The following is a 13016-nucleotide window of genomic DNA, read 5'->3' as shown; positions in this document are numbered from 1 at the left end:
ACTAAGAGTGAAGTGGGATGTTCCACTTGGTTTTGGTGATGGAACAAAGCAGAGACACAACATTCTAGGAGAAAATATTTGGCTCCATACTACATGCTCGTGCATGAAAGCATTTAATTTCAAATATGTTTTAAGATTCTCTTTAATTAATGGCTTTCGTAGCAGGAAAGGACTTTCTCCAGCCAGCACAGCAGCACAGTCAAGAGGCAGAAGGAAGCAGGTGGTGGGTTTGGGAGGGGAAAGAGAGAGCAGATGTTAGCTTGAAAATTTGGAACGCTCTTCGAGTCCTGTAGCAGGAGCCCAGTTTCCATCAATGCATATTGTAGGAGCAATTAGTTGGGACCACCCAGGCCTAGAATTTGCCAGAATAACATTTTCCATTCACACAACACCCTTCTGTAAGGCTGAATCATTGTTTTAAATACTTGTAGAAGAATTTATTTTTCACTTTGCAAATAACCTTGTTCATATTAAAAGATGTGAGAAAATGCAAATCAAGCCACAAGCTGCTAAAGTTCTAGGGATAGTCCTGGTCCCACTGAAATCTATCTTTTGTTTATTTTTCAGGTGACATCAACGAAGCATAATTAAATGCGACGACATATTCACCAGGGACCCAAAGGGACTTCACATGTACAGGAAACTTATTTTAAGTTTCAAATAGTAAAGAAAATCAATAGAAGTAATAAAAAAGGTTGAGAGTGGACTGATTCTTACCTTTTTGACCTCATATTTAATAGCAAGTTTAATCCTGCTCAGACTTGGCCGGTGGTGCTCAGGGCACAAATGGATGTTCACATCTCCATTCAGAATAGCCTCCACTTCTTCAGTGTCTCTGCACAGGTCCAGCACCCCCACGACAAAGTCCTTGCATTGCATAGATAACTTCCGATAGTCGTTCTGAGGGAGAGCAGAAACAAAGGTCTTTATTTGTGCTGCAAACAGGCAAACGAAAAAAGAAGAGACAGCAATTGTGAGCAAGGTTACTTCTGCAAAACTACTGCCTGGAAGACTAAGAAAGCATTTGATTCCACACAGCATGTTGATGGCTTTTCATGAAAGTACAGGAACTCGTCCAGACTTAATTAGCAATGTCTATATCAGCAGCATAGTTTGCATGACAATAGAACAAGTTTTACAGAACAAGTAAATAATTTCTAGAGAAATTTTGATTTTAAGCAATTAGTTGACCTCTCCTCTCTGTGTGGCATATTTCTAGGAATGTAAAAATATGTCCAAAAAAAGGTCCTGCTAACTGTATTATAATAGTACAGCAAATTTTTCAGTTTAGGTTCTTTCCTAGTAATTCTTTCTTTAATAACTTTCAAGAAGTTTCAGACTGGTACAACAAGCTGGAGCATCACGCACAGATGTGTTCAAATGAATTATATAGTTGTAATACCAACTTCAGCCTCAAACCTTAGAATTTAGTTAACCATTCCCAAAAGAGCATCCAGATGATCATTGTCATAACACCTCTCCAAGAAATGGGACTTCAGAAACTCAACATGACTTCCTGTGAAATAATTGCACTTTGCAAACCCAAATTACACTTACAGGAAAAGAGATAGCCTATAGCTGACTTGACAGAGGGGTAGAAGAGCAATTTCCCTGCCTTAAATTAAATTGTGATTGATTTTCACATGCTGACACTTAAAAAACAAGGAAAGTGCCACCTGAGTAAATGTTATAATTTAGAACACAATTAAGGCTACCATTAATATCATAACAAAATGGTGATATTAAAGGCTCAATGCAACAAATAGAATAATAACCGTAAGACAAGCTCTTACTGACTTGAGAGATCTTTTCAAATTAGGTTTGATGAGTTAATTAAATTCAGTACCTTATCTAATTAAGCCAGCAGCCAAAAGAAGAAGATAGTTAAACCTGGCTTTGCAGAAATGATAAGGGCAACCTGACTTTGTGCTTCTATATTTTCTAAATTATCGATTCTATCATTTACTCATAGCAACATATTAGCCTTCCTTGTTAGACAAAGATCTCAAAGCGCTGTGCAAACATTCATTAATTAAGTAGAACGGAACTGTCTAAAATATGATGTCATTAGAGGTGGCTTAACTTCTTTGGTCAGTTTTTACCCTTCAGGACTGAGATGATAAGGAGTTTCTAACATCAGAGGGTTTAATGACTTCGTTATAGGTTTGAGGTTGTTTTTACTGTGCATGTGTGTGTGTGTGTCCCAACTTTGCTTTCCATGCATGGAAGAGCTGGGAAGAGCACAGAATAATTGAAGAATCACAGGGAACTAGAAAGCCCCTCAGGAGTGGAAGTGGGGCATTCTCACAGGAAAGGGAAGAAGCAGTTTCTGATCCGTGTTTAGGAGAAAGGGCTGAAGACAGCTGGGGAATAGCAGGGATTTTACTGCTGACACCTTCTGCAAGGTGAAACTTGTATGGTTACATCCTCTTAGCTATCAAAAAGGTTTAAATCGGAGTTCCTCTTTTTGTCCTTGAGTGCTGTAATCAGACCGGATGTTCTCATTGTGTTGTTAATGGAGAGGAGCAAGAACTTCAAATCTTCATTAAGAGGAGACATAAGAGTCCAACAAGCAGATCTTTATCTGGGTGAATGCCCCATTGCAGAAGCTGGGGCACCAAGACTTCCACAAATGTGCCAAGCTGGAGCACTAAGATTTAAGATGTCCTCATGGCTCAGGCAGAAAACGATGGTCCATTTATATCTAAATCTAGTACCTGAGCATTTTGTGGAGATAGATAGGATCTGTGGAGTAAATGTTTTCGAATACAGGGTGAGGTAAGGTCTGAAATGTAAATGAAAGACAGATTGTTCTTTATGGCTTCAAAGTGCTCCTCTCAAATCAGTTCTGTGCTTTTATCTTCCCCACACCAAGATGAATTTCAATAAACAGAAAGCTTGCCTCTTCACTGAGAGAATAGATGGCCAAACAAAAATATCAGCCTCAAAATAACTACAGAAACAGTGAAGGACAGCAAATATAGATAGATTTGAAAGTAGATGTAGAGTGGGAATGAAATGCCTTGCTGCCACAGGTAATGGAGATACTTTATTAGCTCTGCAGCTTTAAAATAACAAGAGTGAGAACTCTGCTGAGCTTCAATATCATTCTCTATGTACCGTTTGCAAAGTTCACAAGGTTATCTCTTAACCAGCACATTTTAGGAAATTCTCATCAACACTTCCACATCGTCTGAGCAACTAGCTTGTATTAGATTAGGTTTTCTCCCCTCTTCTCTTTTCTTTAAGGAAAGAGTTTAGTTAGCAACTAGAAAAGTGCTTCCAAAACATCTGCAAATGGCAGGTTCCCAGCTGGAAAACGCTATCACGACCCAACTTTATTCACATCTCCAAGCTTAATGTTTTTACTGGTTCTGTACATTTGTAGAGACTATGGACGATTTCCCCATTCAAAGTTTTTTACTCTGATTTTTAAGCAGACACAAGCAGCCATACACCCTATCCAAGATACAGACTGTAGAAAGAACATATAACATAACATAACATAACATAACATAACATAACATAACATAACATGAAGTAAAGTGCCCTCCAGCAATTCTGCAGCCAGGCAGGAGAGCAGATTACATCTCTCAGGAGACTGCTCATCTGTTAAGACATGTCTCAAAGATAACTGAACCTGCTGTGTCTTCTGATGATCCCTTTTCTAAACCATTTGTCATCTTTGTTCTGGCTTCCTTAATGCTCACAGTCTTCACAGAAAATCCTGATCACCCTGATGGCGAGAACACACTCAATGACTCTCCTGTCAGTGTATTTCTCTCAAGCACACATTATTCTTTACTTAAAAACTGAGATTAACAGAGGTCTGACAGCCAAGCTTCTCCTGATCCTGGCTTGCAAAGCACAGTTCTGGTGATGCAAGTAGAAATTCTGTACCTGCATCTAAAATCCTGAATTGAGAGTTCTGACGCACAGGAAAAATCCCAAGGAAGCCAAGAAGATTTATTTACAAGCAGCATCCAAGCTCTATCGGTGTTTGTGCCAGCACTGGGTATTTCACACATTTGCCTATATTTCACACATTTGGAAGCATCCAAGATCCTGCTTTCCCTGCAGGAAGGAGTGTGGGACAGTGGATGGAAAGCTGCACCCCAGGGCAAGGATCAGTGAGAGGCGGGAGGAAGAGGTGAAGGAGAGCAAGCACACATTTCCAGATACTCCCAGACACTGGTGACCAGTGACAGGACCTGAGGGAATGGCCTGAAGTTGTGTCAGGGGAGGTTCAGGTTGGATATTAGAAGAAGGTTCTTCACCCAGAGGGTGGTTGGGCACTGGAAAAAGCTCCCCAGGGCAGTGGTCACAGCACCAATCTGACAGAGCTAAACAAGTGTTTGGACAAGGCTCTCTGGAATATGGTGGGATTCTTGGGGCTGTTCTGTGCAGGGTCAGGAGCTGGACTCTGATGATCCTTGGGGCTCCTTTCGAACTCAGAGTATTCTGTGATTCTCTGTGATACTTGTTACACCAAGTTTTAGAAGATCATAGCCCTGAGGACACCCGTGACTCTGCCAGAACACTGAGGGGCACATGGCCACTGTGTCTTGGGGTGCAAAAGGACAGTTACCACTTCACCACTGCCCTGCCAGCGAGGTTCAACCCCTAAACCAGGCACCTCATGGCCCTCCTGTCTAAATAAGTTTTGTGGAGAACTATCCTGGCTGCAAGCCTGGGCAGGCAGTGGGCGGCAATTGGGGTCAGACTTGTACCACAACAAGAAACTCAGGGCTGGAGACACAAAATCCAGCTCAGTCCTCCTGGCAGTGCAGCAAAAGCAGACACAGGCAATGAAAATAACCCAAACCTTCCCAAGCATCCCAATCAGGTGCCATATTATAGAAGTCTGAGGATTATGAGGTTCATAAACCAGATGGATTTTTACAGTAATGAAAACTGCAAATCACACATGAGAGATGCAGGGGCCTCATCCTGACAGGCTGAGAGCTGTCAAGCCTCAGGGAAGAAGATGAGGGATACAAGTAGGCAACAGAGCCAGTCTGTTTCAAATAACACATGTAACAGAATTTTATTTCCAATAGAGGCAGTGAGCAGAGAAGGGTCAGGATAATGCCTGAGAATGTTACAATATCATTTTTTAAAAACTAGAATGTAATAAAAGGATTCCAAATTAGTCATTTCCTGCTTCTTGTAACACTGTTGTGCATGTGGAGTTAAAAATGTCTAATTTTGCTGTTTTGAAAAGGCTGATGGTACTTGTCATTCACTGCAATTTCTCCAAGTACCCTATTATTATCTGTTGATTATGTTCTAAATGAACTCTGTCATGTCTCCACATCTGTTCAAAAACAACCAGATTTTTTCAGAAAGGAGCTGTTTCAGGTCAGAGGGATGGAGTTTGAGTAAAAAGTTAAGTGAAATGAGAAAAACTAAAACCAAGAACCTATCTGGAATTACTGGGTAGCATTAAATTTGCTGTGCAAATGAAAGCTGTAGGCGCATTGCACAGAGCCTCTTTTCATGTTTCCATGAGCTCTTGGCTCTTTGTATTTAATCTACATCACACATGCACATATATCAAGGGGAGAAATATTGCATTGCTTAGATTAGCATTTTGAGAAGAGGCAGCAGAAAAAAACATGGAGAGGTAATTCTGTAAATATGAACAGAAAACTCCCCCAAGTAAAAATTATTGTGGAAAGAAAACAAAGCTGAGAGAAAGGAGGGGGACAAAAAGCAGAAATATTTCATGCAATATTTGAAATGAAATTGTTAAATAAGCCATCATATCAAATATTCAAAATGCTTATAAATATTTACTGATTAGATATCATATGAAATATGCACAAGCCGGTACAGAAAAGCTGTGGGACAGATTTCCTTCTGGGTATTTACAGTGTTGTTGACTGGCCATACATTTGGGAATGAAAAGAAGCACAAGGCCTGTGGGAGAGAAGGCAATGAGAGAAGATGCTAAGGAAGGGCTCTGCACTGATCCTGACCATGTAACCTCGTTATCCTCTGAAATGCACTGAGCACCCCTCCCAAAGAGCTTTGCCAGCTGCTGACACTTTTGAATACAGTTGAGTGCATTCCTATTGTTTCCAGACTAAATGCCTACATGCACAGTCTATGTATGCCAAGGCTGTACAGTTAATTTTCCAGAAAGCACATCCAGTTGGTCTATGTTCTCTTGCTTCTTAAGTGGCAGCAGAGAATTATTGGTGCTCTGGGCATACTGTGCCATACCCAGTGGGCATGTCTCTGAGTTTAAAGCCAAGTGCTCATTTAAAACATTTCACTACTCAGGTGCAGGTTACTAAATGTTTCTAGAGGTAGGAACAGATGCTCTGGTTCATTTTTAAAATCATCCAGACCTTGACTTCTTAATCTCCAGCGAGCATAATATAATCAACAATCTGTTCATATACAAGAGTTTGACATTTCAGAAGTGTGACTCTGTTGCTTTCCAAGCAATTTGGACCCTTCTAAATGGATCCAAGAGAAACATGGCCATGGTTTGTCCTCTGAACAGTGCTGCAGCATGGCAGAGCAGAGGGGCCTCCAGGCAAAGGGGGATTAGATCTGTCATGAGACACAAAGAGGTGCAGCCAATATAAGAGCCCAAGGACAAACCACAGTGCTGTCTGTGTTGACATTATTCTTCTCCAAAGAAGCCCAGAAAACAACAGGATGATTTGATAGAGACAAAAAATTTTCTGACTTCCAACAAGCCATGGAAATAACATCCCTTGCATCACTACAGGGATTTCAATGGCAGTTGCACTGGCTGATTTACCATAAGACTATTTTTTTGTGTGTGTCTTTATTCTCCTCAGCATTCTAGCTGCAATTCATCTCTTCACATGCACTGCAGAAACTCATCTCTAAGAGAGCATATCCCTCCACCAAGGGGATAGAGCAGTAAGGAATCAATCAAACCACTGACTTTGGATTTCACCTTATACCTATTTTCTGGTAGATATATCAAATCCTTAAAGAAGCTTGAGAAGATGGTGGTAGTGATTCCAGATGTGGAGTTGAAAAGCCTTTAAAATTTGTCGCCGTGCTTTTGCAGCATCATTTGCAGGTGCAGGTATATGTTTAATCTTCAGCAATAACATTCCAAGAACTTTAAAGTGCAAACTGTCAAAGGCAGCAGAAAGGACAGGTTTGCACCTCCCTGTTTTATTTCTACTCTTTTGCACTTTAGCTCTTTTCTGCTCTAGCTCTTATGAATCTACCAACTCTACCAATAATTTCTTCTGGGAAATTATTCATGTTTTTGATAAATGTAGCTTCTGTGCCACCAAAACTAATGAATAAATTTTGGAAGCTATTTTTCCATCAATAAAAACATTAGAAAATGAAAAATACTTTGACTTGCCCTTGGAACAATTCCTTTAAAAGGTGTTTGGTTGTTTTGTTTTTTTCAAATCTAAAATTAATGGATGGATTATTTGGGGAAGCAAAGGCAGGAACTGAATATAATCCTTGAAGAAAATTAAGGATTGAGACTGAGCAGAATTCCTAACTCTTCAACCAAAGTTTTAGATTCCCTAGCATAAGAAATTTCAGAATCAGTCCACTCTCAACCTTTTTTATTACTTCTATTGATTTTCTTTACTATTTGAAACTTAAAATAAGTTTCCTGTACATGTGAACTCCCTCTACACTGAAATTAAAGGATGACTTGACTTATCCAAAGTTCTCACCCTGAACAGAATACAATCTTTCTTTTTCATACTTAAGGAGTTGCCGGAAAAGCACCTCCATCTCCTCTACTCCTTTCTCCCAAAGTCACCTTCAGCCTGACAGGTGCCATTACTGAGCATCCCTGTGCATGAGTATCAGTGCTATTCAGCAGAGAACTAACAGTACATTCCAAGTCTCTGAAAATATTTATTTAACCTAGAACAGAAATTATGCTGGTTGACAATTTTTTTAAAATGAGAGAATTTAAAGTCCCAAGGTTGGCATAGCAGCTTTTCAACATAAGATGGCATTTGATGCTTGATGTACTTCTCTTTCATATCACCACAGCTCATTTTCAAGCACACATCACAAATAAGCCACACGCTTTTGATTCCTCAAGTAAGTGAAAGGTGTTTTTTTTCTTGCAGATTTTCCCGAGCTCATTTGAATGTTTACGCTGAAACACCTGTTTTCTGAAGATAAACTACCAAGTCCCTGGACGTCACAAAAACAGGACAGGCTGTACAGAGGTATTAGTGAAATGTGCATGCCAAATGTAGGGAACACACAAATTCGGCCAAGGAGAGGGTCTGTCTCCTGTGCCCTGTCAACAGCTTCTCTTTAAATTAAATCTATGCATTTCAAAGGAATACTCTGATAATTTTCTTGTTGAAAAAGAGTTTAGGATCTGTTCACATTAACAGTAAAGTCAAGCTCATGCTGATGCAGTGCCATGCTCCAAATCCCTCTCCATGACATTCAAATACTTGTTTGCTCCTTGTGTGGGGATATGACACTGAGAATCACTGGTTACCTGGGAGAAAAGGCCAACCCCCCACCCCACCACAACCTCCTTTCAGGTCATTCTGCAGCTCTGACGTGAGAGACTGTCATAGGTTAGCAAGCATAGTCCCGGAAGGGATGTCCTTGCTAAGGGGTGCTTACAGTTTCCTCTGGGAACTGACAGAACCTATCAGCTGGCCAGTTTGAATATGGACAATTCTCTAAGCCACTTAAAGCTGTGACTGCCTCTGTGATCCACATTTAAGAATAGGCAAACTCCCCCTCCAAGCTCTCTCTCGTTTCTGGTGCTGGGACAGGTGGCTGCGGGGCCCGTGTGGGGCCAGCGGGCCCGGCCAGGCCCTGCTTGGGCCAGGCTGGGCTGGGCCACGGCCATCCTGGAGTCGATGGACCTGTTCCAGCCGTGGAAACCCCCCCCACTGCCTTGCCGTGGGCAGCCGGAGCGGCTCGGCTCTCCCCCCCTCCACTGTGATAAGAAAGATTCAACATTCCAGCTGCAAAGCTGCAAGGCCGAGGTGAGATTAACCCTTTCTATTGCTGTGAAGAGCTGAAAACCTGAGGGAAGAGAGAGAGGACATGCTTAAAGCTGAAATTCTGTTGTGAAGCTATGATATATCAGAGTATCCCGTTGTAATTTCATGAAGATCTGGGGGGTGGAGTGTTCAACTCGTAAGCAAAAGCACCTGCGCTGAGATAGGCAGATGCTGACGCAGCTGTAATTTCATGAGAAGTTTGGACAGGGAGAGATGAACCAGATGAGGACTTTTGCTCCAAACGGGAAAGGAGAAAACCTCAGTCCCTAGAGATGCTCCCAGAGATAGTCCTAACGATGAAAACAATGAAGACCCTTTGCTCCCAGGGAAGGAGAAGGGCCTCTGTTTTTGTTTCTGAACGGCTCAACCTTAAAATTGTACCCCAAAAAACTTCAAGAGTGGACCCTCGAAGGCAGTTGCGGGAAAAGCTGCAAGTCGGGGGAAGGGACTCACATGCGATCAGAGAGACTCCTCTTCCTAAATGGACTGAACAATATTTGGAAGTGGGCGGCTGTCTCGTTGTGATAATGTTTTCATAGCATGAGCAAAAAGAGACTTCTCTTTCTAAATGGCCTGAACAAGGTTATTATGGAAGTGGTAAACAGACTGAACATCTTAAGGGTTGTCTTTTTACATTGTCAGTGGGAGAAGGGAGGAAGGTGGGGGGAGGAGGAGAGTTCTGAAGGTGGTATAATTTTTTTTTCCCTCTTTTAGGTCTGTTAATAAACTTCTTTATATTCTTTCAAGTTTGGTGCCTGCTTTGCATTTCTCTCACAGCAGATAAACAGTAATGAGTATTTTGGACCAAACCACTACAGAGACGTAATCAAAGTACAAAGTTATCTCTGGACCAAGCTTCTCATTCCTCATGCCATGCATACCTGTTCTCTCTCACATTTTCCCATGTTTATTACATTCCTGATCTCTCTGTGGCAAGCTTCACTGGGGAAGATTTCTATTTTCTATACAATTTGAGAGGAAATAGTTTCCTTGCACTAAAAGAATTAGCTGCTCTCTCTCCCTCAATTGTGTGGCTCTTTTCAGCTCAGCTGCTTGAAATCTCTGTTTCCTGAAAATCAGATGGGAAAAAACTAGGAGAAAATGATGGATTTAAATTCAAAGCAACTATTTGCTCAACACAGCTTCATTTATCCCTTAGGCTGAGGTAAGTGTGGCAGCTTCAACTTGCTTAAGGAACACACTTATATGTTCAAAGGTGCTATGAGTCCCTCCTCTCATGGGAATTTTGGCTACAAGCAGCACATGCATATCAGGACAAAGACTCCTCCTAAATGCATCCTGCAAGTGAATGTTGGTTTAACTGCGAGCCACGGTGCAAATAATGTCAATAATTAAAATAACCATATGTCTTCCAGGTCTCAAACAGCCAGCTACCACAGTTCTCAATGTCCGGGAAGAACAACTCCTTATAAAACTGGTCACAAGCATCAATGTGGGTGAAATTCTGGTTCCCACAGCACATAAGCAGCAACCAAGCACTTTGGAAAAATGTGATCCTAGCTGCAGAGTCCTGGCACAGAGCACTCTTGACCATATGGAAATTGTCCTCTCTGTAAGAAGAGCAGACTTAGAAGTCATGCTGCAGAACCTTCTTGAGCAGAAATATGAATATAAAAAGTGCATAATTACATCTCTTTGTTCTGAAATGAGTTCAGATCCTGGGGTTTGGACAGTGAGAATGAAATGACACTCAGTGGGCAATGAGCTCTTTCCATGCTGCACTGGTGACAATTTCCCTGCAACAAATTATATTCCAGAAAAATTCCATTTTTGATCATGTAAATGCCAAACCCCCATAGATACTATAGTACCTAGCACCATTTTAAAGCAATATAAAATTGTTTGTATACCATTACTGTTTATCCACAATTGTCTGAATAGTCTGCCTGGGCTCAGTGAGGATAAGTTCATCATAATTATCTACAATAACAACAATTAACAACATAATGAGGGATAAACTAAATCACTTCCCATCTGCATCCTATTTAATGTCAGACTTGAGATCCTCAGAATGTGTTACTTCGTTTACATTCATTAATATGATATTGATTCCCTACTGTGCCTTGGATAAATGTACCTGGCTCCATTCTCCCATCTGCTGATCTAACATCATTATTCTATTCGGAGCAATCGTCCTAATTATGCTCATTTGTAGTTCCAGTAGATATCCCTTCCCAACGTGAACAATGAGCAGCACTCTTTGGAAACCAGTCATCTTGCTCATAATAAACCTCCCGGCTCCTAACTATCCCCAAACCCCCAGTGCTGATACCAGCGGAATGGTTGGCCATTTGGTGTTACTGATTAAATGCAAAGCTTACCAATGGTGTATTGGACTGATATTACAGTAGTGATCACAGCCTTTTCTGTCTGTTTTCCTCAACAAGAATTGGATTTTGGCTTTCTGAAAAACATCTTTGGTGGTCTAAGGTGGACCCCTCTTGGTTCCACTCATTGCTGATGGGAGGAGGACAATAATTGACAATAAATGCCCTTGCTGTGTCATTTTATATCAGTAAATGCACTGAGAAAATTCTCTTAGATGAATGGTGAGTGTGTAAGGGCAAGGTGAAAGTCAGAGGAGCTCTGTACTCACTGCAGAGGATCCAGTGACTGGCAGGGAAAGAGCCAATAAGTCTTTCCTTTCAAACAGTCAGCTCTGGGCAGCAGGAACCCTCCTTGCTGCACTGCCATCGAGTGCATGCACCAGTTTGATTACCAGGACTCATTTTGTCTTCCACGCTCAGTGGGCAAGAAAGGAAAACACTCTGTCACTGTTAACTAAACACAGGCAACTGGCCAAATCATTCTCCCTACTGATTGGAGCTCTCTGAGCAGCTGGCAGCAGACCTGGCAGGGAAATGCAGGATGCTCTGCTCTGGAGCAGCAGCGAGGGCTCTGGCTGAGCACCACAGCAAGGGCCTGGCACTTGGGCCAGGCAGCCAAAGGAAGAGCAGGAGGTGGCACAGAGGAGTTTGTCTCACCTTTACTGCTTAGAGACTGGAGAGACCAAGGTACATTCTATGGGAGAATCCAGATCATTGGGAGAGGTTGTGGTAGACATAGATCCCACCTACTGATACACCAGCCTATCACACCTTGCTGTGATAGATGGCTTGATCCGAGATGTGATACATTATTCCTCATTTGTATAAAGAGAGGAATCCATGAGCAGGGGGCAGCCTCGGATCAGACCCACTGGTCACCCCACTGCTTCACTGCACGATTCTTTCAAAGGGTGAGGATGAAATCATGGCTTCAACAAATCTGAAGGTGACTCAATGGTCAAATGGGTCATGATTTTGCCAGCTACTGAGCTTTTCTCCCATGTTAAAGCTGTTATAACGATCAAAATGTGACAATAATAAGATTGTAGTAAGCTGAACTTTTTACACTTAAATTTTGAAAGTATCTCTAAACTATTTGTTGCTTCTCTGCTGGGTTTGTGACAGTCATTGTATCTGTTAGATTCAACCTTCTAAGCATCTGTACTCAAAAAGTTGTTTCAGAGTAGTGCCTGCACACAAAAGACACAATGCAGGCAGGTCATCTTCATTCCTAAACTCAAAATAATCTCTAAATCCAAAGAACTTTCTTAACACCTTGTCTCTGAGGAGCAGAAACAGGCTGAGGAGCAGGTATTAGCCTCACTTCTGCTACAAGAGCTCCCATTAGCCAGTTAAATGCCACTTAAATCTTCGCAGCAGTTACCTTACTCTCCCTTGCTCAGCCATGTGTGGTGTATATGACTCCACAACACATGTGGACATTATATTCATTTAATTTGACCTTATTTCACTTGCTTTATATCATAGTAGCACTAATTAATATAACTGTATTTAACCTTGCCTTCCCACAAATCCCCTTAAACACAACAAATTATCTCAAAATGTCAGGTGTTTATTTTCCTTCTGTTTAGTCAAAACACTTTACATTCCTGATTAACATTACAAGCTTTATTGTACTTCACCCTGGCTACAAAACATT

The 13016-nt window shown here is 41.4% G+C and overlaps 1 protein-coding gene across 1 annotated transcript in view; it reads right to left on the bottom strand.

Moving 5' to 3' along the window:
- The window catches only part of TRPC7 (transient receptor potential cation channel subfamily C member 7), a 76118-nt gene that overhangs the window by 46023 nt on the left and 17079 nt on the right, over window positions 1-13016 (bottom strand). Inside the window, 1 exon segment of the mRNA XM_010399836.3 lies at window positions 718-900. Coding sequence (XP_010398138.2) covers window positions 718-900 — 183 coding nt within the window.

Source organism: Corvus cornix, chromosome 13, assembly GCF_000738735.6.
Source record: "Corvus cornix cornix isolate S_Up_H32 chromosome 13, ASM73873v5, whole genome shotgun sequence".
Classification (NCBI taxonomy): Eukaryota; Metazoa; Chordata; class Aves; order Passeriformes; family Corvidae; genus Corvus; species Corvus cornix.
The sequence above is the reverse complement of the archived record's forward strand: the minus strand, read 5'-3'. Positions and strand labels throughout refer to the sequence as shown.